General features: G+C 55.0%; 1 protein-coding gene across 1 annotated transcript in view; it reads left to right on the top strand.

Moving 5' to 3' along the window:
* The window catches only part of MEGF6 (multiple EGF like domains 6), a 99,009-nt gene that overhangs the window by 55,318 nt on the left and 17,300 nt on the right, over positions 1-26,391 (top strand). The window contains exons 6-18 of the mRNA XM_075437289.1: positions 2,992-3,114; positions 13,798-13,923; positions 14,815-14,937; positions 15,335-15,457; positions 18,072-18,209; positions 20,017-20,139; positions 20,957-21,079; positions 22,178-22,345; positions 22,611-22,742; positions 22,851-22,979; positions 24,734-24,862; positions 25,013-25,147; positions 25,427-25,561. Of these exons, the coding sequence (XP_075293404.1) occupies positions 2,992-3,114; positions 13,798-13,923; positions 14,815-14,937; positions 15,335-15,457; positions 18,072-18,209; positions 20,017-20,139; positions 20,957-21,079; positions 22,178-22,345; positions 22,611-22,742; positions 22,851-22,979; positions 24,734-24,862; positions 25,013-25,147; positions 25,427-25,561 (1,707 nt within the window). The remainder of the gene's footprint in view (positions 1-2,991; positions 3,115-13,797; positions 13,924-14,814; positions 14,938-15,334; positions 15,458-18,071; positions 18,210-20,016; positions 20,140-20,956; positions 21,080-22,177; positions 22,346-22,610; positions 22,743-22,850; positions 22,980-24,733; positions 24,863-25,012; positions 25,148-25,426; positions 25,562-26,391) is intronic.

The following is a 26,391-nucleotide window of genomic DNA, read 5'->3' as shown; positions in this document are numbered from 1 at the left end:
TGGTTTTCGATGCACTTTGCCTCCCCGGTGAGGACAAGCCGGCAGAGCGAGCGGGGAGCCGGGCGATGCTCCGGGCAGGGGAGCGGATCGCAGGCGCCGGGCGAGGGGGAGGCGAGAGCAGCCGAGGTTGTGGCTTGCAAAGACACAGCCAGGGGCAACACCCTGCCGTGATTCACCGAGGAAACGTTTCTCTATCTTATTAGCAACAGTCATTGATGAAACGGTGCTGGCTCGCTGCTCGGCTTGGCGCTGTGACCCACGCCGCTGTGCCAGCGGGCTCTGCCCTCGGGTGGTCCCCGCGGGGCAGCACCCGGCGAGCTGCCGGGGAGCGAGGGGTGGTCTGCGCAGAGCAGGAGCACAGTTCCTGCTGCCGGTCCCATGCATGGGAGTCCTACCACCTGGCTGAGCCCGACTCACAGGAGTTCTGCTCCTGCTCTCCTTGGTTTGACTTTTCCATCATGTGATGGTGGGACTGGAGCATCTCTTCTATGAGGAGAGGCTGAGGGAGCTGGGCTTGTTCAGCCTGGAGAAGAGAAGGCTGAGAGGGGACCTTCGAAATGCCTCTAAATATCTGCAGGGTGGGGGTCAGGAGGACGGGGCCAGACTCTGTTCAGTGGTGCCCAGCGACAGGACAAGGGGCAACGGGCACAACCTGAAGCAGAGGAAGCTCCAGCTGAACCCGAGGAAGAACTTCTTCCCTCTGAGGGTGACGGAGCCCTGGCCCAGGCTGCCCAGGGAGGCTGTGGAGTCTCCTCTGGAGATATTCCAGCCCCGCCTGGACGCGGTGCTGTGCCCCCTGCTCTGGGTGACCCTGCTTGGGCAGGGGGTTGGGCTGGGTGACCCCCAGAGGGCCCTGCCAACCCCCACCATGCTGGGATTCTGTGAAAAGCTCCGGGGAGCTTCAGTGAGGACTGGGAGGCTCCGGCTGAAGAAATAGGGTGGACTGGACAGATTTACCGAGGTGAGTGACGCGACAGCGGGGAGAGTCTAGGATGCAAAAAGAAGTCACGCGTTGTCTGAAGCACTGCACACGCAGCGTAAAGCCTTCGGTACTGAAAATGTGCGTTTTGCTTGTGGCAAAATCAAGCTGAAATCCTGTTGAACAGCACAGATCTCAAAGTGCTGTGTCCTCAATCAAGTGTCTCAGCTATGGTCTAGCTTCATAGCTAACCGGTGGTAACAGCTTTTTGGGTACTTAAAGTGCCCTAAAGAACCTGAAGTGATGTATGCCCTTATCCGGAGTGCCCCCCGTGACTCTCCCCGGAGCGGCTCTTTCCGAGCCGCGTGCACTGCTTTGGTCCGTTGTCACCCAGGCCCTTTAAGGCATTGATTCTGAGCAACGTGTATTTCTGTGAAGCTGTGGAGTTGCCCATGGAACAAAGCTGGTGGACGGGCAGGGCTTCGTGTCGGATGCTTAGCAGCCTCCAGAGATTTTTCTCCTCACTCCCCGCCCCGTCCAGGCCTTGGGCTGGGGTTTCTGCCCAGGTTGTGGCACCGGGGAAGGGTCTGGTGGGCAAGCCCCGGGCAGAGCTGTGCCCCACGTTAGCTCCTTGCCTGGGGGGGGTTGGCTGCCTGCTCTGGCAAACTCCTGCCTGACGGGTGTCATGGCCAGCAGCACCGCTGCGTGCCAGCGGACGATCAGGGTGTGTGCTGAAGATGTTTGCACAAAACGCAGAAAGTGCGTAGAAACGCTAATGGACCCACAGCTACTGGAGTTTTCTCTCCAGGAGGAAAGGAGTTGCTGGCCGGCTTCTTTGCTGTTAGCGGGAGTGTGATCTGGTTCCCTCATCTGACCAGGGATCTTTGGTCCTTTCCAGTCCGAAAGGTAGCGTAGATGTTCACGTGTGCACACCCACACAGCTGGCAGGGACTGGGGAGCTGTGCAGCCATAGCCACCAACACCCCTGTCATTTCTAATCACCGCTGTACGAAGGAGCCTGAATGTCTCAGAAACTTGCAGATGCCTTTGACAAGCTTCTGATGCGCAGCTCGGTTAGCACCATGTAGCTGGGTGCTCCAGTTCTACGTCTCTTCTCAGTCCTGGAAGTTATTCCCAGCGCTTAAAGGCGATGTAAGGTCTGTGCAACAGGAAGGAATCTCCCTTTCTGCAACGCGCTGCCGCCCGCCTCCCTGATTCGGAAGCTTTGATAATGAAAATAACAGGATTTTTTTTACCCAGAGCTCGTGGGTGAGTTCCTATTTCAGCTCTTCAAAGTTTGCTTGGCGCTCGGCGGAAGATGCGTCTGGCTCGGGGGCTGCCTGTTGTTCGAGGGCCCATCGTCTGACCCGTGGGAATGGAGACGCACGGATTTACTGGCCGCTGGGTTCCTCGTTGCAGGCACGGCTGCCTCGGTTCTCCCGGGCTTGCTCTGGTCGTGGGGCGGGGAGGAGAGGGCTGGGGACCTGCGGTCAGAATCTCGCCGTTTGTAGCCTGCCTTTTGTACTTTGGGGTCAGGCTGGACTTCGTCGTGCTCTCGAGTGTCGTGTAGTTATGAACAAATCCTTGCTAATTGTACAATTGATCCATTGGTGGCTGGGCCGGGTGGCAGCCGGGCTCCGTGCTGCGAGGGATGAGGCTGGGGGCTGAGCTGTGCTGCTGCGCTTCGGGCTGAGGCCTCGGGGGTTTGCGCTCACCCTTCGTGTGCGTGAGTAACAGACGGGCTCGCCCAGTGAGGAAGTGTGAAATTTTAATAACTCCATGGTCTGAGAGCAAATGGGAAAAGTAACCGTTGCAGGGTGAGCAAGGCGAAGGACGGTTTATGCTGAGTGACAAATAAGATGCCTTTTTTGTCATCCCCCACCCCCCAACCCATGCTTGTCCTTGGAATTTCTTGAAGAGCTTGACTGATCAAACACACTGCGATGGCCATCTTGTTCCTTCTGCGTCCGTTCCTCAAGTCTGGAGCCGCTCACCAGAGGATGAACACTCCTGGCTGCAGATACCACCATGCCCGCTGCTCTGAACGTTTCTTCCCCTCTCCCTTTTCGCAGATGTCGACGAGTGCCAGGTCCACAACGGGGGCTGTCAGCACAGATGTGTGAACACCCTTGGGTCGTATTATTGCGAATGCAAGCCAGGCTTTCGCCTGCACACGGACGGCAGGACCTGCATTGGTGAGTCACAGGCTGAAGCTGGCTGAGAACCTGTCATTCTTTGCAGCCATTTTCCCACCTGTAAACGCGTGGCGTTGTTCACAGAACGCTCGCCCTGGCTTTCCCGCTCGCATCCGTCCTCTGTGCAGGGAATTTGAGATGGTGATGGTGGAGCGCCTGTTCCGATGTTTCTCGGGATCCTGCTGCTCTTTCTTAACACGTTCCTATTCCTGGGCTCGTAGCGTTTGCTGCTCTTCCGTACGGCCACGTACAATTTAGACTTCCTTGCAGCTCCTCGGTTTATTCTGGTTCAGGAGAAGTAACTCCCAGCGCTTCTGCTTTTGATACTGGGTGTATCAGATACGGCATTTTCAGAGCAAATACATAAAGGAGATTATGAAAAGGTTCAAGTCAGTCATTTTTGCCTCAGCGACTTTCCCTAGTCCGCAGGGTAGGCACCGGGTGTGACACAGGCGCGAATCCGCCTGGCTGCGTGTGGAGCCGTGGCCGTGCCAGCCTCACGGCCCGCTGCCCTGGGACGCTGCTCACGCGTCCGCTCCGATGGCGCGTGCCCAGGCGCTGCGCTTCAGATGCCAGGTCTGGCTTGCAGCTGGCTTCGGGGCCAATTTCTTGAAATGTTCTCGTCTGCCTGCCCCAAACTGGAGGCTCGGAGGCACCGGGGTGGAGCTTGGAGCCTGCCTCTCAGCATCTGCTGCTGCTGTTGCTTTTATTAAACCACTTCTCCCTCACAACTTTATTTGACACATTTTTCCATTTTTTGAGGGATATTTTCATACAAGTGGAAAGAATTCCTGGGCGATGGTATTGCAAAGGCCATTTGCTGTTTTTTCCTCACGTTCCAAAGTTTGCTAAAATTGTGTGTTCCGGCCGGGAACGGTGATGTGAGCCCAAAAAAAGCCGTCTAAGGGACTGGCACCCAGCATGCCCAGAGCAGCACGGACTGCCCGTCCTTCCGCAGCTGCCCCGCTGTGTGCCGGGACTCTGGCAAGCGCAGCGAGGCGTATGCTGAGGTGCAAGGCACCGAGTGCCCTGCGTTTCGCTGGCAAAATCCAGAAGCGAAAGGATTGTGAAAGCAGAAGGCAGGCAGTGGTGCCCAGCCCCCTGCTCTAGCACGGCACACGTGAACTTGTGTTCCTGGCTCTGCATCGCTGCTGTTTGCTCGAAGCGTGGTGTGGTCAGGCACCTGGTAAGGGGCTTCATAAGGTGGAGTTCTCTTTTTTGTGGGACAGAGTGATTCTCTGTGGTGGGAGTCAGGAGGACAGGGCCAGGCTCTTCCCAGTGGTGCCCAGCGACAGGACAAGGGGCAACGGGCACAAACTGGAGCAGAGGAAGCTCCAGCTGAACCCGAGGAAGAACTTCTTCCCTCTGAGGGTGACGGAGCCCTGGTCCAGGCTGCCCAGGGAGGCTGTGGAGTCTCCTTCTCTGGAGATATTCCAGCCCCGCCTGGACGCGGTGCTGTGCAGCCTGCTCTGGGTGACCCTGCTTGGGCAGGGGGTTGGCCTGGGTGACCACAGAGGGCCCTGCCAACCCCAACCATTCTGTGAGTCTGTGATTCTGCCGCCTCTGCCTTGTAGAGTAAAACACGAGCCAGCCATTGGGAAGCTCTGACGTTCTCAGGAGGGTCAGGCCCAGAAGGTGAAACCATTTCCAGAGAAAGCGGAGAAGGGATGACTGCAGGGAGGAACGGCTTGTTTGAAAGCAACCTCCATCCTTTGCTTTCGCTCTTCAGGCTCAGCGACGGGGGCTGCGATGGGATCGGGGCGGGCAGGGCTGCCCTGCTCCGCGCTGCCTCGCTCCGCGCTGCGAGCCTGCTTTGCGTTAAACTTCTGCGCGTGCGTTTGCCCTCATCTGCTCAGTGCTGGAATTCATCTGCCACAGTGCAGGGGTCTCTGTGCGTGAAGCCTGAGCTGCTGCGGGCGTCACTCGGGCGGTTCGGGGAGCTCTGGGGAGGGCAGCTGGCAGGGTCTGCTGGCGCTTTGGGGGTGCCTGTGCCCCTCTGAGCCACAGGGCACACGGAAGGCAGACGCAGACCAGGCAGGGCGAGTGAAAACTCTCCCTACGTAATTGTCCAAAACTGTTTCTAAAATAACAACAGAACAAACTTAAAAATCCGCCTTTCTCGCTTCAGGGCTGGTGGCTTTTGTTCTTGACACTTTTGTGACAGAAATGTGCATATATGTGTGTGTACATCATGCCTTATGATGGCTCTGGGCGAACCGATTAAACCAGTTGTGTAGAGGGGTGGAAGTAAACTTATTTTGCTTGTAAGAGCTCAGCACAGAGCACAGGTTTAGGGGTTCCTCCTCTGTGAGGGTGTTTGTGGCTGCCCGCTGGGCACCCACAGAGGCAAGGTTGCCTTGTCCCACGGGTGTCTGCGTCCCATGGGTGTCTGTGTCCCATGGGTGCCCGCATCCCACGGATGCCCGTGTCCCACGGGTGCCCGCATCCCACACCTGCCCCGCTGGCTGCCTGTTCCCCGTGCACAGCTTTCTGCCCTGTGGATTCCGTACGATGGTTCTCGATGCCGGCGCCCAGCAGCAGTCCTCCCTGCGTCTGCTGGCTGCCCGGCGGCTCGGCGTGACGGGGTTGGCGTTCACGCGACTGCTCGTGCCCTCGGGACAAGCCCACCCCACAGCAGAGCCCAGGCGAGGGAAGCACCTCGGCTGGTGGCAGCGGGGAGGCCACCGAGGGGATGCTCTCGCCCCGGTTCGGGCACTGCGGCGGGATGCACTGTCCCGTTCGCTGCCTGCGCCGATGCTCGGACAGGGAGCCCACGAGCCCGGCCGCGGCGTGCGGGCCAGGCTTTCCGCAGTAATCCCAGTCCCTCGAGCGTGCGCTCGCACTCTGTGGTGTTTGCACGAGTACACGCAAGTGGCTCTGTCCTTCAGTGCTCGGTCTAGGTAAATATTTACACTGCGAAGTCAGAGGCTTTGCTCCGACTTGATCTTGGAAGTCGCCCGGTTTTTATTAAGCCAGCATTCTCGAGAAGGGTTACCAGGCAGCGCGGGGGTGCGGCCAGCCGCAGCGAAGGCAGGAGGGCTCGCTCGGCACACCTTCCCTCCACACCTCCACGTTCTTCGTGTTTCAGGAGGGCATTCCCAGCACTGCCGGGGCAGAGGAAAGCTTTTTCTCTCACTAAATGCCGAGCTTAAGGCCGGTGGTAACGGGAAGGTGGAGCAACACGTGGCTGTGGGCATGCTGGGGGGACCCGAGGCAGGGTCTGACCCAGAGCAGGGTCCCCCCCCGGGCAGAGCAGCTCGTCCTTCCCGTGGAGGCTGAGCAAGGCTGGCGTGGACAGGAGACGCGGTGGCCTCTCTGGGTTGTGGCATGTGGCAAGGCCAGAGCCGCAGCATGATGCTGAGCGGGTCAGGGTAGGTGTCTTTGGGCACATTGCAAGGCAGCGGAGACATTGTGGTGCCTGGCAGCTGCTTTCTGGGGCTGAAGGTAGCAAGAGGTGGTGGGTTCTGCTTGGGAAGACCTGGGCCACGTTTCTTCACTCCTGTGAAGTTTCAGGCACTCACTTGACTGTGACTTGAGTGGTTGAGTCCCCATCCCTGGAGGTGCTCAAAAATATGTAGATGTGGTACTTGGAGACATGGTTTAGCAGGCATGGGGGTGTTGGGGTGACGGTTGGACTTCATGATCTTGGAGGTCTTTTCAACCTTAATGATTCTATGACTGCAACCAAGGTGTTTTTTTTCCCTGCGTGGTTCTGAGGGATTAGGTCAACGGATAGAAGCTGTGTTTCTGGTCAGGTTGGGATATCTTCTAATGTTTCTGGACAGGGAAGATTCAGGGCTGCCGAAACAGGAAAAAATGGCCACTAAATAAAAGGAATCGGCAAGAACTGGAGATAGCAAGACTGTCCCCTCCGTTCCCTTCTGCTCCGGAGCTGCTCTGCCCGTAGAGGCAGGGAAGTCGCTGCCGGGATCGGAGCCGGGGTGCGGGGAGGCTTGCGGCCTAGAGCCGGGTCAGGCGCGGCGAGCGGCTTTAGGGCGCTGCGGGCAGCCCCCGAGAGCAGCAGCGCAGGCCAGAATCAGCTGGAAGACGGAAGACGACGATTGCCGTGAAGTTTCTAGTTAAGCTCTGCAGAACCACAGATCTAATTCTTGAGATGTTTTCCAGTCCCCGCCAAACCCGCAGAGGCTGCAGCGGCGCGGCCGCGCTGCCTGGAGCGCGGTGCCGCGGCGTTCCCCTGCGGAGGCGTGAGCTGCCAGTCCGAGCTCGCGATGGAAAGTCGCAGCCTGTTTTATTCCTGAAGGCGTCAGAGAACTGGAAAACGGCTAAAATCTTTTGCTACTTCATTTTGATGGCTCTGCCCCTTTGGTAGTTGTTTGCACCTTTGTGCAAACAGGTGATAAAAAAAGGCACAATGCAGGGAAAAATCAGCAAAACATTTCAGAAGTTACTTAAGCACCTTTAAGAGCAATTTCTGAAGTGTATTGCGGTTCCAGATTAAGAGCTGTTTAGATTAGCACTTGTGCTTTGTAGGATTGGAAGAAATAGTTTGCCTTTAAAAGCACTTTTCTTTGAGGCTGTTGGTACCTTGCACAGCGTAAGCAGAGCTTGGCTCTGTGCACAGTCCCACAGGGGATTCCTCAGTCTCGTCTTTGACGTTGGCAGGAGACTCAAAGGCAGTCGATGACAGCAGAGTCCTGGTGTCCCCTCGCAGCTCGGGATCCCTTCCTTCGCTGGAGCTGCGCCTGCCCCAGCCATCACGCCGGGAGCGAGGGGCTCCGAAAGCCTCCCAGCGATTGCTGCGGTGCAGGAGAGCAGCAGAAGCTTCCGGCCAAGGCCGAGCTTTCGGCCGTGGGCTGCATCCCCGAGATGCTCCCGCGCGACCTGAGAGGCCGGGGCAGCTCTCCAGGGTCCGCTGGTGGCTGGAGCCACAGAATCACAGAATGGTCGGGGTTGGAAGGGACCTCTGTGGGTCACCCAGTCCAACCCCCTGCCGAAGCAGGGTCACCTGCAGCAGGCTGTAGAGGACCTTGTCCAGGCGCTCGAGTGGCTGCGGCTCAGGAGAGCAGGAAGGATGGCTGAAAGCCACCTTCCCACGCCCTGCTCTGTGCCTCGCAGCGGCTCTCAGCCCTTGGTGCTTCGGGTAATCCGCAGCTCGGCTGTGCAAGGTTCTTTTATTGTGTCTTTGCTGTTCAAGGATAGCAAGTCACGGAGGTTTTTAGTACAGAAGGGAGGGGGAACAGAGCAGACATATCTACTGAAAGTGAAACAGAACAAAAAGTGTCCTCGGACGTCCTGAAATTACCTCTTTCTTTATCAGAACCACATGGGCAGGAGGCAGGAAGCTGACATCTTCAGGTCCTTCTCCGCTGCTTCAGCGGAGGGATGAACTCCAGTCCAAGGCAAAGAATTTAATCGGAGCCAATTGCTTTTGTTGGCCTGCAGAGCAGAGAGATGGTCTGTATTAGCACACAACATGTTTCTGGAAATTGTCTGAGGTTAGAATAAATCAGTTTGGGATTACATGATGTATCCCTATTTATATTAAGAACACTTCAAACGAAGAAATCTCAAATACAGCAGCAATTTATGTAGTGACCAGCACTGTGTCGTGAAGGTTTGTGTGGGCTTGAAGTACGTGCACAGAGAGTGATCATCTGTGTGTCCTTGGTAGAGGTTTTTAATTCGCATGCATTACCCAGACACCTTGTACACTTTAGAAAAGTTGACCTTTTCTTTGTCCAGTGGGGCGTTTCGCAGCCATTTCTTAGAAGCAGTGGGTTTGTGTGGTGCTGTAAAAGGGAACGTCATGCTCGATTCCAGCTACTGCTGCTTATGGTTACTTATGAAGTATCGGCTCCCTGCTTCTGATGGCGAGTTACTGGGGTGTGAAGGAGATGCGGATGGGGAAGAGGAGAGGTTGGAGTGGAGGAGCCCGAGTCAACCCCAGCCCAGGGTTGTTACCAGCCCCTCGCCGCGGTGCGAGAATGACTCCAGGTTTGCAAGGCAGCTGAACACAGGCACGGCTGCAGCGCTGCCCAGCTCGCCTCTGCCGCGGAGCTGTGGGGACGAGTGGAGAGGGATGCAGAGGCTGCGAACACCGATGATGGGAAGCTGCCGATGGCCCCTGGGCTGGGCGAGGGGCCCTGCTCGGCTCCCCGGAGGCTGCAGAGCTCCAGGGGCCGAGTTCAGCTCTTCCCAGTTCATGGGGGTCAGCTCAGCTGGAGGGTGGGGAGCTTGGGTAGCTCAGTTACCGACTCCTGTGTTAGGCTGCAACTTCGCAGACCCACTGCAAATGTGCAGCCAGCACTAATAATGTCCTTTTTGTCCCTTTCTATCCGTTTCCTGGGCCCGAGGGGATCAGAATCTAGGAGCTAGCACCTCTCAGCAGCACTGCTCTCCCTTCAGACAGAGGGGATGGAGGCAACGTCCCTCTCGCAGACGATGAAATATCATCTGTGGAAAATCTGTCTGAGCTTTAATTACAAAAAGCTGTGGGATGTACAAGATGACACTGGATTTGGCAACATTGTCCCAGAAATGTTAAGCTAGGAAAAGCATCTGGGAATGGAAATATTTTTAGAGTGGTTCTGTAAACAGCAAAAGAAAAGCGCAGTAATTAAAACAAGGCCAGCAGTGAGGTCTACTGGCCGTTGCTCTGCGAGAAGCCAGCTAAGGAGACCCAGCGTTAGCAGGCCCTTGCTGTGACGGAAAGACACCCCAAAACAATTTAAACAAGTTTCATTTGTTTTGTCTCATTATTCCTGAGTCTTAACTTGAATTAGTTCATGCCTTCGTGAAACTGCGGTGCTGCCCGAGCACCCCTGCCCGGTCAGTGCGCCGGGGCTGGCTCTGCGTGACGCCGACGGGCGCGACCGCGTTGCTCGTCGCGACACGCGCGTGCCGCCGGGGTCGTGGAGCTGACGAGCACCGCAGAGCCAGTGGTGCCCGCCGCTCCTTCCCCCTGCACGAGTCCCCTGGCAGAGAAGGGCTTCTGGTTCCCATCACCCGCGGAGCTCTGGAACGTACCCGTGATGGCGGAGACAGCAGCGTGCGCCGGCGCCTTCGTCATCGTGTGCAGTCGCAGAGCAGGGAGGCTCCGATGGGGTTATTGGTCTTGAAGAGCACGTTTGCTAGCAAGTAAGCTATACTGAAACACAAGAGGAAGGGACATGGTCTGCACGACCCCCGCACTCCCGCTGCTTCACCTCTTACGTCCTCTTGGTGCTCCGCACACGGTGTTGGTGAAGCTCTGCGTAAGCGGTTCCAGCTCCTGGTTGTGCTTGAACACCTTGGCCAAGGGGGACTGGCGGGAGCCGCTGCGAAGCTCCATCCCTACGGGGTGGGCACCGTGTCTTGGCGCACCGGTCGGCGCAGCCCCGAGAGGCGCGTTGGTCTGCTGGTGGGCAGAAACCGTGCGTTTGGGAAGTCGGCTCTATCCAGCCTTACAGGGTTTCTGTCTGCTCAGGTTTTGTCTGATAAAGAAGAACCTGGACTTCAGCTTTTTCCACTGTGAAAAGCTGTCTTCTAGAGGTATGCAAGGAGGGCAGTTATTTAGGCTGCAACTTCATACAAAGAACTGCATACTGGGAGGTTACTTTAGACGTAAGATGCATTGGCTTGTGATAGACTGGCCCAGCACTTTTCCCATATGAAGGAATGTTTTGGCAGGCATTAGCATTGTTTTACTTTTTTTTTAAAAAAAGCACTCCAACAAGCACATTATTGATGGGTATTTTTGAATATATGTCATTAAACACTTTAATATATCAGAATATTTTAAAATGACCACCCATCTCTGCTAAAGCTGGCGTCCTGTAACTCTGACCCATAACTTTTCAGGAACGTGGAGTATTTCTGTTGCTTCCTTCCAAACGGATTAAAGGAAACGAAGTCAGCACAACCAACATGAACGCATAGCTCTTGCTCCAGCTGTATGTTGTGCATGGCAATACTTCAGCCCTGTTAAGTCACTTTTATTCCCCCAAACGTTGTTCAGTTAATTAGAGGCATACAAAGGGAAGTTGGTTTTTAGGAGTTAGAAGTGAGAGCTCCTCTGCCCTAAGTCAAGCCATATTTTCTGCAGGGGAACTGTTTGCATAAACGAGAATATGAATATACAGCTTTGTCTTTTATTTTCCTCCTGTGCCAAGTATCTGTTTTTCACTAATATACAAGAGAGGCTTAATCAAATTACTTTCAGTACTTTGTCAATAGAAAACACTCTTTCGACTGCTCGGACGCGGCGCTGGCAGAGCGGAGCTGCCCGCCCACCCTTTCAAGGCATCGGCACCTTGCTGCCTGCCGCCTGCCCGCCCGTCCGACCCAGCTTCCCTTGGGATTCAGAGACCTTGCTAAAAGCAGGGACTTTTACTAGCACGTGCTTTCCAGGCTCGCCTGCTTCCTAAGCTCTCGAGGCTGTTGAGGGCACTGTGATTACCTGAAGTGTTAGTTTGTGGAGAGATGTTTTTCATTAGAGATATTTTTAGCTTTCTTACAAGATTGCTCAGAGTCAGCACATTAGTTTATCCTGGAGTTTGAAAAATAGGTCAGGAACATGTGAGACCACAACTCATCATACCATTCTGCCTATGGAAACCAGGTCTGGGTTTCCATCCCAGCCTGTGGCTGGGTTTTAGTTGTGTTTAGTTGCTTTGAAGTGCACAACACGCTGCACGTCGCGGCCATTCGTGTCTCGTAAGAGGAAGAACAGACTTTAAGGGCTGTTTCCCAGCTCCCATAAGGGGCACCTCGCTTTGGAGCAGGGATGCTCACCCATCAAGGAGTAGGTGAGCTATCTCAGGAGACATGCAATGGTCTAAGAGGAGACTTTCATTACTTTGGAGGCAAGGGATTACCCCAAGATGGCTGATGTACCCCAGTCTGTGAATCCCTCTCCAGAAAGTCCTTCCCCCCTTTGCTTTCTAGCTCAGGTTTCTCCTGGACGTTCTCCTGGACGCAGCAAGGCCAGTGGTCCCGGGTAGCTGCAGCCTGGTAAAAGCAAGCGGGCAAGCTCTGCCCACTTGCTGGCTGCAGGGTGCCCACATCTCCAGTTAAACCTCTTGCTTTTGTGGCTTGTCCTGCAGAGAAGCCCCGGGTCAGAGCAACAGAGAGCGGGGAGGAGAAGACTAAGGCTGATTAATGACAGAAGCCTGCAAAGAGAAGAGAGCGTGCTCGGTCACAAGATCTGTTTTGCTGCCGTAGCCCAGGCAAAACCTTCTGTTTCCTGACTGTGATCCTTGGGGCAGGAACGCGCCTTGCGCAAGGCCACACAGAAACGCCGTGGCACGGCCAGGAACACCAGTCGGGAATCGCAATTCCCAGTCCCGCCTGCACTGGTGATGAAACCGCAGCTCCCGCCAGCACGCCTTGGCCCGGCCGGCCGCAGCGTCGGTTCCTCGCGGGGTGGGCGAGCACACGCAAGCCCCCCACCAACCCCCCCACCAAAGCGCTGAGCTGGGGGGGGGGGCTGCTACACCTGATCGGAGCGCGGACGCGCAGGATGCGTCTGAAAACACTTCCTTAAATGTTGCCAGAAGAACTGCTGGTACCTGCCAAGCCCTGCCCTGTGCGGTCAGCGTCTTCTGCACAGCGTGGAGCCAGGAACTTCGCTTTCCCTGTCATGTTACGAGAAATCACAGACTCACAGAATGGTCAGGGTCGGCAGGGACCTCTGTGGGTCACCCAGCCCAGCCCCCTGCCCAAGCAGGGTCACCCAGAGCAGGCTGCACAGCACTGCGGCCAGGCGGGGCTGGAATATCTCCAGAGAAGGAGACTCCACAGCCTCCCTGGGCAGCCTGGGCCAGGGCTCCGTCACCCTCAGAGGGAAGAGCAAACCCGAATACACCCGCGTGCCTCTCCCTGGGCGGTAGTTAAGCTGAGCTGGTTGTGGCATTGCACTCGCAGGGACGGTCTGTCACCAACGTTGTGAGAATTTCAGCCGTAACGCAGCACAAGGAGCCTGCTCGCTGGCACGGGCACCCTTCGGAGAGGGCTGGTAGTGCTGGCTCTGGGCTTCCCTCCCGGGTGACACCGCACAGGACCCGGCCCGGACACCCACACCCTGGTCTTGCCTCCCAGGAGAGCGGCTGGGAGCTCTCACTGCAGAAAACAGCGATTTTCAGCTGCTGCCTGGCACTGTAGAGGCAATCTTACCCCCAAAGAAAAGGGACCCCACCTCAAGGGGCCCTGCCCAAGGTCACTCTCTGGCACAGCGGTGGGTGGGCTCTCCCGTCCACCGCATACGGACCAGAGCTTTGGAGCAACAGCTCACATTTAGCACCCTTCTTGCTTAAGAAGTTTGCTGTGAACTTCTCGCTTTATCATAGAACCATAGGATCATTAAGGGTGGAAAAGACCTCAAAGATCATCAAGTCCAACCGTCTCCCCAACACCACCATGCCTGCTAAGCCATGTCCCCAATTGACGTATCTACATGTTTTTTGAACCCCTCCAGGGATGGTGAGTCCACCACTGCCCTGGGCAGCCTGTTCCAATGCCTGACCACTCTTTCCAAAAAGAAATTTTTCCTAATATCCAATCTAAACCTCCCCTGACACAACTTGAGGCCACTACAGCATTTAGCACAGGTTGAATATGCCCCAAGTTTAAATTCTCGTTAGCAGTGCCCTGGGTGAGCGTGCGCCGTTTGCCCTGGTCCCACACAAGAGCCTCATCCAGGCGCCGTTATTTGTGTGACGAACGCTGTGTCCCTTTGCCTCGTAGCGGTGCACACGTGTGCCCTGAACAACGGCGGCTGTGAGCACGACTGCGTGCAGGTGACGCTGACGCAGCACCGCTGCCGGTGCCGGCACAGCTACCAGCTGCGGGAGGACGGCAAGCGCTGCGTCCGTGAGTCCCCTCGAGCGCGGCCGGGGAGCGCGGGAGGCAGAGCTTCGCTTTGGCCTTTTATTCCTGGGCAGCTGAGAGGTCGGGGGGGAATACGGAGCGTGCGCTTGCGTGCTCGGATGTCAAAGAGATCAGAGCAGGGAGTTCCTCTCCGGGAAAAACTCTGCCTGTTGTATTGTGGCGGCTTATTGGGAAGGAATTATTATTATTAAGGAAGAGCTGAAGGAGTGCAGCCAACGAAAATGAGATTGTATGAAGGCACTCGCTTCTGAGAAAGCGAAGGAAGGGCAGCGTGTCGCTGCGGGACGGGATCTTCTCCCCCTGCTTGCAGACAGCTTGCTGGCTGACCTGCTCCCGGCTGCGGGAGGGAGGGAAGCTGAAGGGGGGACAGAGCAGTTTCATCTCCTCATTCATAGCAGCTGGCATTCAAGAAGCAGGAGGAGGGAAGTCTTTAGCTGTGAAGCTGCTAGGGGAAAAGGAACAAGTGGGGTATTCATAATGCAGCAGTCAGCAGGGTTTTGTAGCATCTGTCCAGGTCCTGGAGCAGGTCGGGGATTGACAAATCTCTCGATAGCAGCATCGGAAGCAAGTTTGCCTGGTGCTTGCTCGGTCATCTCCGCAGAGGGAGGGAGATGCCTATGCCAAGCTCCTGCTTGAAAGGTTTTACTCAGGTTAGGGCCTTACTTTTGCGGGGTCTCACACTGTGTAAATCCTCCTACCTGGAGGGAGCAGTAAACAGTAGCAGAGATTTTCTGTCTGGTGCAGAACGGTCTTTCACAGACTGCAGACTTTTTGGCTAGGCATGGCTGCTCGAGGCTGTGCTTTCCCGTAAGCAGAATGCCAGTAAGAGCTAGGACTAGTATGAACTAAGCCTGCCTCTGCTTCGACCTGCAGTGAGGAACCCCTGCGCCGACAGGAACGGGGGCTGCATGCACCAGTGCCACAACCACCGAGGAACAGCCCGCTGCCAGTGCCACCCCGGCTACCGGCTGGCGCCGGACAGCAAGGCCTGCGAGGGTAAGACCCCACAGCAACGCTTTTAGGAGAAGCCAGCCGTGTCCCCCGGGGCGAAGAAGTGCCCGATCGTAGCGCCTGTCGGCGTGTGAGCCGAGCGGGGCGATGCCCGAGCCTTCCAGAGCGGCAGCATGGAAGAGCTCGGCTGCCCAGCCGACGTCTGCCCAAGAGCCCTGCTCACGTTGTCCGGAACAACACTCGAGTTTCATGGGATCCAGCTTCATGGGAAGCTGTGCAGTAATTCTGAACCCTTAACTCTGTTTCTTTGTTGGTCTGGACATCAGTGAAGACTTCAGGGTGCAAGAAACCAGTGAAAAACTTGAAGATAGTAACAACTGTCCCTTTGAATGAATGTGTGTGGCTCAACCTGCTTTGCTTATCGATTGCTCATCTCTTGCAGACGTGAACGAATGCCTGACGGGACTGGCCATGTGTGCACACCAGTGTCTCAACACGCGCGGCTCCTTTAAGTGCACCTGTAACCCGGGCTATGAGCTGGGGGCAGACGGCCGGCAATGCTACCGTGAGTACGGCAATGAGCACGGCAATGCTGCCGTGAGCACGGCAATGAGCACGGCAATGAGCACGGCAATGCTACCGTGAGTACGGCAATGAGTACGGCAATGAGCACGGCAATGCTACCGTGAGTACGGCAATGAGCACGGCAATGCTACCGTGAGTACAACAATGAGCACGGCAATGCTACCGTGAGTATGGCAATGAGTACGGCAATGAGCACGGCAATGCTGCCGTGAGTACAACAATGAGCACGGCAATGCTACCGTGAGTACGGCAATGAGTACGGCAATGAGCACGGCAATGCTACCGTGAGTACAACAATGAGCACGGCAATGCTGCCGTGAGTACAACAATGAGCACGGCAATGAGCACGGCAATGCTACCGTGAGTACGGCAATGAGCACGGCAATGCTGCCGTGAGTACAGCAATGAGCACGGCAATGCTGCCGTGAGTACAGCAATGAGCACGGCAATGAGCACGGCAATGCTGCCGTGAGCACAGCAATGAGCACGGCAATGCTACCGTGAGTACGGCAATAAGCACGGCAATGAGCACGGCAATGCTGCCGTGAGTACAGCAATGAGCACGGCAATGAGCACGGCAATGCTGCCGTGAGCACTGCTCACAGACCCCACTCTCAGATGGGGAGTTTGCTTCTGCAGGCAAGTGTTTGTGCAGCATCCTCCGAGAGCTGGCGGGGCCAAGTTAGAGCAATCTTTTTTTGAAGAATTTCACAAGCAGGTCTGGGGCTGTTTACTCTCCCACCAAGATAAAAACACTTTGTCTGGTCTTTAAAGTTACCACGAAGCTACTTTTTCTGGTTTAGGCTATTGATTTGGAGCTATTTGGCTCCAAAGAGGCCGAGTTCTGCTCTTGGGGACTTCATGGGATGAGTTCAGTCAGCTGCAGATGTGTAACTGAAGGAATTGAGCTAGCGAAGCGATCACATCTGCTCCCATCAAGAAAAGGAATAAACGCTATTACACAAGAATGAGCCAGATTGTCCGCACCTCTTTGTCCAGCTGATACACAGCAGCAGGGACAGTCCGAGGCAGAGCTGTCAGCGTTAAGCACTAGCAGCCCCCTCGCAGATGAAAGCCACGGTGTCAGTCCCAGTGCTGGCAGCTGGTGTTACTGGGAGCCTGCCAAGGTTATGAGGGTAAGGCTTTGCAGGCCATCAATGGGTCTTGAAAGGCATCAAACAGAGCAATGTGAGGAACCAGACTGATTACCTGCTATTTAAGAGCCTAAGCATGTAGACACCTTTTTTCCTAGGAACGTGGTTTTTCTCACACTCCATATCCTGTAAAAAAATATCCCATAGTTCAGTTTCATGTGCAGCTGCGCGTTTACCTCCAGCTGTTGGGGTGAAGAGGCACGATAGCCAGCCAAGCTTGCAGAGGGTTGGGTTAGCAAGCCAGGTCTACGCCCAGTAAATCTTAGCTACCTCCTCACCTCCCTCTGTGACTGTGCGGCAGGGAAGATTACCCTTTGTGGCTTCGGCTAACTGGCTCACCAGTGATCAGAAGCTTGGGTTTGTTGCTGCTCAAGTCTTGGTTTTGTGGGTAAGCCCCCAGTGAGAGATGCCAGCCCTGGAGGGTGGCTGTTGGCAGCAGGGACAGTGGAAGCACAAGCTCCACTCGTGTTCTGACATGGCTCCTCCAGTTGCTGTGACTCATTGCCATAACCATTGACAATACCTCTAATTTGGTGCCAACTACAGAATTAGTAGCCTTCCTGTATGGACAATGTTTTCCCCTGCCCCTTTTAGCAAGTTTCTTCCATGGAAAACCCTGGCTGATCTTGCATTAATAAGAAAAGGAAGGACAGAGGGACTATATTCATGCTGTGAAATAGGGAAGATGGTCTTCCACCATGGCACAGCTTTTACGACGTGCACAGATCCAGTGGGGAGCGTCAGGTGCCCCTGCTTTCATCCTCCTTGGGTCTGAACTCACTAAAATCTCAAAAATATTCTTGTAGGCAGAAACTGTTTTCCTGAGGTACAGGACTGAGTCAAAGCTCCATGGTACAAGTTCCTTTCAGTTTAAAAAAAAGCTTAATTAACCAGACTGAAGTTTACGTAAACTTTGCCCAGCTAAGAAGATATATGGCTGCTATTGATGTTTGAGCCTACTATTTTTGACATGTCGGTAACTAGCATTTCTAGCTGTAGGCATCTGGATGTTTCAGTAATTAGCTGTACTCTGCTGCTCCCACTTCTAGCTGGCATTAGAACAGCTCTGTACGTACGAAGACTGAGCCAGCTTTTGGTCGGCAGCACATACTGCAGCTTGTCAGGAGTGGGAGCAGTTTTGCCTGCAGTCTGGTTCATCTCCGAGGTTGTCCAGAGCCTGCTCCACAACTCCATCCCTAAGAGGCTGCGTGGGGCGTTGCCTGGGATCCATCGGTTTATGTCCAAACCTCCCTTCCCAGCCCAGCAGTGGCCTCTGTGCAAAGCTCTTTTCCTCCTTTCCCCGCTGCAGATCACTCGGCAGAGCTGCACACACGAACACGCACGCGCGAGGAGCTCGGCTGGCGGCTGCTGTGTGGGTGCCTGCCCGAGCGCAGCGCCGAGGGGAGGCGTGGGCCTTCCTAACCCCTGTGCCTTTTCCAGGGATAGAAATGGAGATCGTGAACAGCTGTGAAGCCAACAACGGGGGCTGTTCCCACACATGCCACCACACCAGCTCTGGCCCAGCCTGCACCTGTAACTTTGGCTATCGGCTTGAAGAGGACCAGAAGACGTGCACTGGTAAGGCAAGGGGTACCTAGCTTGTTTTCCAGCTCAAGTAGCAATGAGGATCTCCATAGGTTAGCTACTGTGTGTTTATGAACTGCAAATAGGTTAACGAGGCTAGAAACAGATGCAAAGTAGGGGATGAGATGTTCCTCTACTGAAGGTATCCTTAAACCTCTGCTCAAAACCTACTTGGACAGTGAATACTGACCTCAGAACTAGTTAGTTTTTCCCTGCTGAAACTGGTCTAAGGTGACCTTGGCAGATACAGAGACTCACATCTCAGGTGCTTAAAAGCCTGCATCTAGAAGGGATGATGCTTGAGATGGACACCTTGCCTGTTACCTCAAAGGAAGCAGCAGTGCAGCTGAGTGCAGGAGTGGAGGGGTCACTAGCTGCAAGCCAAGGGTAGTTCAGCCCTATCCAGTTCTATAAAGGATGTATTAACGGAGAGGGAAGGGTGAAACGCACCTTGAGCTCTGTAAATGCTATGAAGTTGAGACGTGTAGTGTATCTCCCATTGCTCTGAGTCCCTTGCAGCAAATAACCTAGTCAGAACGCCCTGCAGAGCTCTCTGGTAGCCAGACATTTCCTGCACCCGTGGCGGGCTGCGGTTTGCCCCTCTGCTGCTGATGGGGCCGGGGCTCAGACTTGCCCAGCAAGGCTGGCTGGGTGTTCCCACCCTCCCGGCAGCCCGGAGCTGCAGGAAGCCCTGGTGCGGGTCCATGCCTCAGGCAGCGCAGTGAGGCACTCACACCTAGAGACTTCTCTGCCTATAAAACCAGCAAACAGGAGGTTGCTAGCAAAGAGTAACAGTGTTTAGTGATGCAAAACAGCACTTACATATTTCCATGCAGTGTACAGTTGCAGTTCACATTACTGAGGAAATAATTTCTTGAATTTGCTGCTTCTCTGTTCAGTATCACCTTCTTCCTGCAGTTTTGAAGGAGGATGTCTGCCCAGGACATCTGCTAGAACAGGTACACTGCTTATCAGGCTGCCAGGGCACCCACAGTCGCTTGGGCAGAGGGGGTGACTCCTCTGCCAGAGGAGAGGAACCCAAAGTCCCCAGGACCTTTGCTTTCCTCCACAGCTCCGAGGAAGCAGTCGGAGCTGTGTCCATACAGCAGCACAACATGGGAACAAAAAAGCCAGGACCTGAACTCAAGTCTACTCTGAAAGAACATTTTTCCTTTGCAAACTACAAACTTTCTGTAGCCCAGCAGTGCTATTTGCTTTCCTAGCAGATACCTCCTTGGTCCAGCCTGCTCTGGTGGTAGGTGGATGCTTCACAAACCTACTACTACATGGGCACAGCAATAATTCCACTTCACAGTGGACAAATGGAGTCCCATCAACACAAGGGGCTTGACATTTAAAGCTGCAGGAGCTCAGCTTTCTCCAGGCTATCTAGATCCATCCTTCAGAGAGCTCACTCTGAGACGGGCTGAGACCACGCGGTTCTCAATAATTGCTGTACTCAACATCAGTATTTGTAACAGTGCAAATCAGCAAACAGAGGTCAGTGTTACAGCTGGAATCACACAAAACATTTAAGAACAGTCTCAAACTGAAGATCACGGTTAGCTTCCCACAGGCCTCTAGGATTCCGGATTCCTCCCTGGCAGGGACACTGGGGAGGATGAGCTCGTAACATAAAGCTCACTCATTTCAAGAGGAGAACAAGAATACTAGCTCAGCATTCGGCAGCCAGATCAGTAAAAGCTCACCAGGACCCGTCACAGAGCAACCTTAGCAAGTACTGTCACCGCTGCATGGCCAGGGGTGTGTCAGCACCCAGTGCCCTTTGTTTCTCATTCAGATATCAATGAATGTGACAACGGCTCTCACTGCTGTCAGCAAGACTGCCTCAATTACCCCGGAGGCTACGAGTGTGCCTGCTATGCTGGCTACAGGCTCAGCGCGGATGGCTGCGGCTGCGACGGTAAGCAGAACCTGGCTGGACTCCTGCAAGTAACCCGGCGCGGCCGGGGACACGCAGACAACGGGTTCCCCCCAATTCTGGCTTTCTGTGCATTGTCAGCCTCCTCGGTTTGCTGACTCTTGAGGCAGCTCAGCTGCTCTAATCCATACACTAGTCCGGCACCACTGCAGAGGAACAACGGGGCTTTTGAACACACTGAGTTCAAATCAGGAAATTTCAAAGTGAAGTTGGTCCAGGTCCGACTCCATTAATTCACAGAAATAATTTTATGGTCAACCCCAGAGGCCAACTTTGCCCATCGTTTTCACCCAAGAGATATAGACAAATAGAAGTGTCTGTATAAAATATAGCTAAGACAGTGACTAAGACAAGCTTTTAATAAAGAGAAAAAGCAATTGTCCTACCTGATGATGAACAGCCAGGCATTTCTTCCAGTTTCTCCCAGCTGATACCAGTTTTCCTGTTGGCTCTCTGGTGAATCACCTTCTTACAGTAAAGAATTTGGGGCTTTTTCCCTCCTAATGACTTGTTCTCGCTACTGAAGCTCTCCAATTACGCTTCACAGGTGCAACCCCAAGTTTCCCCACCTGTTTCTACTCAATTAGTGAGAGTTGTGAACTGAAACCCAGCACTTGGTGTTTTGAAACCCAGGGCTGCCCGAATCACTTAGGTAGTCTCACTCAATCTGCAGAGGTGGGTGGCTTCACACCATGAGGCTGCCATCAGCCTCCTGCTGATCTGCAGTCAGAGGCACATGTGGGCCCCCGTCCTCTCGAGGACCTGCTCCCATGACCCTGGATCACCCCGTGTTTTTCAGATGTGGACGAGTGCTCTTCAAATAACGGTGGGTGTGAACACACATGCCAGAACCTGCTAGGGTCCTTCCAGTGTGGCTGTGAGAGCGGACACAAGCTGGATGAAGACCGAAGGAGCTGCGTCTGTAAGTGCAACGCCTGCGCGCTGCCGGCCCCTTGCCCGCTCCCGGCAGAGCCCGGTTGCCCTGCACACCGCCTTGCCCAGCTTTTCCCCAGCACTTACTACTGTTGGCAGTGGCACTGACTCACACCACCAGTGGAAAGCTTTCCCCTGACAGGGCCAGTCCCATTTCAGCCGTGTCACACAGCACTTTCCAGAGCAGCACAGGGGGTTTGGGCACAGCTACGCCTGCAGTGATGACTCCACATGAACCAACGAACCAGAACCCTTTCCACAGTCACCAGCCTCTACAGTTTTTCCTTATAAGAAACAAAGGAATTGTTTTTAAGCAGTAGCATCTTTATACTCCCACTAAACACACTGTTACACCACTTACTCACTTAGTAGGGCAGCCAGCACCCCACTCTTCACCAAGTGACCCCCAGCAGCATTGCCCAGGTCCCTGGAAAGGCTCTCTGAGGTCTGGACCCCAAAGAGCAGCACTTCATACCCACCCCCCTGGCAAAATGCCTGAGCCTCCTCCGGCCCCGTGGCTTTTATAGGCTCTGCAGCCCCTGCCCTGGCTCCAGGTGTGCTGGGCTGAGCTAGATTGCCTGCCTTGAGCCCTGCAGGGAAGGAAACCTGTAGCTGTAGCTGACAAATGCTCTTCCCAAAAGGAGAACCAAGCTGAAATGCATCGCTTGATTTTGTTAGATGGGCAGGCTTGTTTAATTTTCCAGAAAAGAATTAACTTATCTGAAAGCTCAAAGAAGCTGCATGGCTCAGAGCAAAGGTGGTGGTGTGAGCACGAGCTCAGCTGCTTGAGAAGCCAGAGCTCCGTGCCAAGGTCAAGATCAAAGCTTCTCCTGTAGATGTTGAAGTCACTGAGCTGGCCCGTGCCCTTTCTAGCCGAAACAAACAAGCCAACAGTCTGCAAGTATTTTAGAGGTGTCAATACCAAGAGAGATCAGTGGTGCGAACCGTGCCGAGTCAGCTGCCCCAACCCTGTGCAGAGTTCTGGTTTCCCTTTCCTATTACAGAGGTTCTGTCCCACTGTTCACCTCTTAGGGATCGTGCCTCTGTTCCCACTGTGACATTGTCATCTCCATGACTGCTTCCCTAGCTATAGAGGACCCTGTGGAAGCTCTGGATGCTCAGCACCCCGTTATCCGCCCTATCCCTCACGTTGCAATCCTGCGAGATGAATTTACCCAGCTCTTTAATGACGACTATGAGGAAGAGGAGGCAGAGATGGAAGCAAGAGGAGAGCACACACTTTCAGAGAAATTTGGTGGGCATTTTGCAGCGCTGGTAAATGACATACTTTGCTTGGAAGTCTTCAGAATTAATCATGCCTGCTGAGTTTGTCTGTATTTGGTGAGCATACCCACAAGGCTTGTCGAGTGCCTTGTCTACGTACGCAGAACCTGTGGCACAACACAGACGCATTTAGCTTGGCCGCAGCCTGCCCACGGCGGGGTTGCTCTGCCCAGACTCTCCGCGACGCTGCGGCGGCGATGGGGAGGGCTTTTCACCCGCAGTGCCTCTCGTTGCAGTCTGCCTGGAGCACACGTTCGGCCCCGACTGCAGCCTGACCTGCGAGGACTGCCGGAACGGAGGCTCCTGCAACGCCGAGGAGACCGGCTGCAACTGCCCGGCGGGCTGGACCGGTGTCCTCTGCAACCAGAGTGAGTGATGCCGGCGGGCGAGGAAGCTCTTCTGGTCCCCGCTCCGGGATGCTCGGCTGTGCGCGGGGCCACGGTCGCCCACTGAGCATCGCCTTTCTCCCGCCCCAGCCTGCCCGGCCGGCACCTTCGGCAGCGACTGCAGCCTGGCCTGCCGCTGCCAGAACGGCGGCACCTGCGACCCCGCCACCGGCGCCTGCCGCTGCCCGCCCGGCGTGGCCGGCGAGCTCTGCCAGGACGGTAAGCCCGGGCGATCCGGCGGTGAGGGCAATCCCCTTCCTTCTCGCCGCAGCCCTCGGCGAGGCGCGGGGACCTGGCGGGGTGCGGGTGCCTCGCCTCGCTGCCGGAAGGCGGGACGGCAGCGCTGCGGGGCCCCGACATCCAGCACAGAACACTGCAGCTTCCCTTGTCTTGCTGAAATATTTTCCTGCGAGGTTATAGCGATATTCCAGAGCTGCCGGTTGCAAGCGGTGCTCCCCAGCCTGCGGAGGTGGCTCGTTTCTGTTTCTCTCAGCCTGTTTGCCATGACTTGACAAATGGCTGTTACAGCCATCCCTGATGCCACTCTTTGATGTCCCAGTTGCGCTCCTCTGAAGCCTTAAAATGCTTTCTGCAGAATGGCTGACACTGCTCCTGTGGCAGCTGCTCACTGAAAGCATCCCTCAACTCTGGTGTTGACCCGTCCCAGTGTGAGGGGCTCTAACACATCCCTGCTCCGGCTGACTCGGCGGGTCTGGCATGGAAAAATGTCATTTTAATAAGGAAAAGATGGTAAAGGGGATTCTTCACCCACAAAACAGTGCTCCGGGGAGCACGCCTTGTCTTTGCGCTGGAAGATCTTTGCAGTCCCTGCTTGCTACTCGGCAGTGACGTGGGCAGCCGTCTGTGTTTCACTGGCCATTCGGTGGTGGGCACAGAAAAGAGTGTCAAGGCGGCTGTTCAGTGGTGAATTTACAGCCCTGGGGAGGTATTTTCTGCTGGAGATAAAGGAAAGCATTGAAAAGTTGTGGCCGCAGTAGTTACCCAAATTACTGCAAAAGGAGGTGTCACTTGCTCTTGGTAGGTATTTGTTCTCCCAAAGAGTTAAAATCTGGGGCAGGTAATCTAAAAACTCAGAAAGAGTGAGACAACAAGAGGCTCAGAGAAAATGACTTCAGACAAAGGGTGAGGAGCATCTGGGAGCTATTACTGAAGGAGAGCGAAGCAGAATGTAAATGAATGCAAGAGATACCCCGACCTTTTCTTTCTGTAGGAAGGAGTTGATTGAGGGGTGCAGAGAAAAAACAGGAAGGTGAGGTTAAAATAAACAGTGACGAACTGATCTGTTGTCCCAGGGTGGCATTTCCTCTGCTCAGACTGTCTGCTGTTCTGCTCACACGGGAGAAGGCGTGTGCAGCCGGGATGGATGCTGGCCGGCGCTTGCTGCTGACACAGCCTGTCTGCCATGTGCTTCTAATATTAGGATCTTTAGCATAACAGAGAAAGAATAATAATTTTATTCTCTTAATAGTGCAAATATCACTGTTACTTATCGGTAGGAACGGCCTCATGGGTGACTTTCTCACGTGTGAAAAAATTGACTTCTGGGAGCCCTGCGGGGTAGCGTCCCAGCAGGAGCAGCGGTACCGTTCCAGGCGAGGTGCAGAGCCCATGGATGCCCTCGAGGCCCCTCCTCGGGCTGCGGAGCGGCAGCAAGCGAAGGGCACTGTGACACTGGGTGAGGACGGGGTGGCCGGCTGCTGCCGCGGTCTGATCCGGAGCCGGGGCGGGGAATCTGACCCCTCATACCATCACCTTACTGCGCAGAGACACGAGCACGCTCCTGGTCAGGAGACAAGTCAGCCTGCTCCTCAGCACTCACTGCGCCCTTTGCTTAGGTTCATTTCTGAGGCGGTGCAGCTTGAGTTGGGTCTGTTTTTCCTGTGGTCTGCCAGAAATGAAATGACAGGCTGAAACTGGCTCATCGCCCCAGGAAAATCTCTCTCTGTCACTAGGATGCCCCAAAGGATTTTTTGGGAAACAGTGCAGGAAAAAGTGCAACTGTGCCAACGGCGGTCGCTGCCATCGGATTTACGGAGCCTGTCTGTGCGATCCTGGCTTGTACGGACGGTACTGCCATTTAGGTATGTTTGTCCCCCTCTTTTTTTTGGTAGGTTACAGCTTCCTAGGTGCCGTCCCTGGGAAGGGCCAGCGCCGGGTGGCCACGTTTCTGTCCCTTGCCCTGGGTCGCTTGGCCTCGCGGGTCGCTGACAGCTCTTTCCCCCTGTGTCCAGTGTGCCCAAAGTGGGCGTTCGGCCCCGGCTGCTCCGAAGAGTGCCGCTGCGTGCAGCAGAACACGCAGGACTGCGACAAGAGGGACGGCTCCTGCCGATGCAAACCCGGCTACCGCGGCGAGCGCTGCGAGACGAGTGAGTTGCCAAGAAGTCTCCACGGAGCATCCCCCTTTCTCCCCCCGCGCCCTCCTCCCCCCTAACTCGTTTTCTTGGAGAAAAGCTCAGCTCGCTTTCCACCCTCTCAAGACTGTCTTGCCCGTAAACGTGGCCGGTGGGTCTCATCCAGCCGCTGCACCCGGCCGTCGGCTCGGCAGGGTGCTGGTCGGTGCCCAGCGCTGCGAGCTGGGCTGCCCGCTCTGCCAGGTCAGTTGAGCAATGCCCGATGTTCTCTCTTTGCTTTACGATTGTGGACAGGCTGTGACCCTGGCTATTATGGGGATGGCTGCAAGAAGAAGTGTAGCTGCTCCCCAGAGGTGTCTTGCGACCATGTCACCGGGGAGTGCTGGAAGGAGTGTCCCCGAGGCTACCACGGGGAGAACTGCGACCAAGGTAAGGCGGGGGCCCTGCAAGGCAGCTCCGAGCGTGCCGCAAGCTCACGATTCACAGAATCACAGAATCACAGAATGGTCGGGGTTGGAAGGGACCTCTGTGGGTCATCTAGTCCAAGCCCCCTGCCGAAGCAGGGTCACCTACAGCAGGGTCACCTACAGGTTCCTCACCCACACAAACCTGCTCTTCACGAAACAACATGAAAGGACTTCCAGAACCTCTCCTGTGCTCTCTCAGACCCCCTAGTCCACTGCGGTTCATCTAATGAGTGAAAAGGTGAAATGGCTTCAGGGGGCACAAGAGCTGCCATGTGCAGTCTTTGTACAACGCTGCAGTCTCGTTAAAGCGGGCAGGCAGGACGTCTCATGCGTAATGAGTCTTATTCAGAAAAGAAGAGCAAGGTCTCATTTTACCCTGCCACTTGGGCACCTCTGCTTTTGATGATGAAGGTGTCAGATACCTGGTTATCTTCCCACACACACACTTTGATGCCTTTTTACTTCCAGGCAATAAGTGCCCAGCAGAACGGCATCATATTTTCCACTCCATGCTCTGTTTCATATTGAAACTCTATTTGATCTGCAAATGGAAAAGAAAATTTTGTATTTCATTTGCATTAGAATTTAAACTCCTGCCTCTGAATGAACCTCCTGGAGCAGTTTCTGCTCTTCACCAACGGGCCAGCTGGCAGAACGGTACCGGAGCTGCGCGGCTCGCTGCGTGCCGTGTAACACCCAGGCTCTGAGGGTGCAGCGGTTCAAGAAGTGGGGAGACGGCTGGGCTGTCAGAGAGCTGGACTTGCCCGAACAAAGGTGTTTGGAGTGAACATA

Source organism: Opisthocomus hoazin, chromosome 16 (assembly GCF_030867145.1).
Source record: "Opisthocomus hoazin isolate bOpiHoa1 chromosome 16, bOpiHoa1.hap1, whole genome shotgun sequence".
In the NCBI taxonomy this organism is placed as follows: domain Eukaryota; kingdom Metazoa; phylum Chordata; class Aves; order Opisthocomiformes; family Opisthocomidae; genus Opisthocomus; species Opisthocomus hoazin.
The sequence above is the reverse complement of the archived record's forward strand: the minus strand, read 5'-3'. Positions and strand labels throughout refer to the sequence as shown.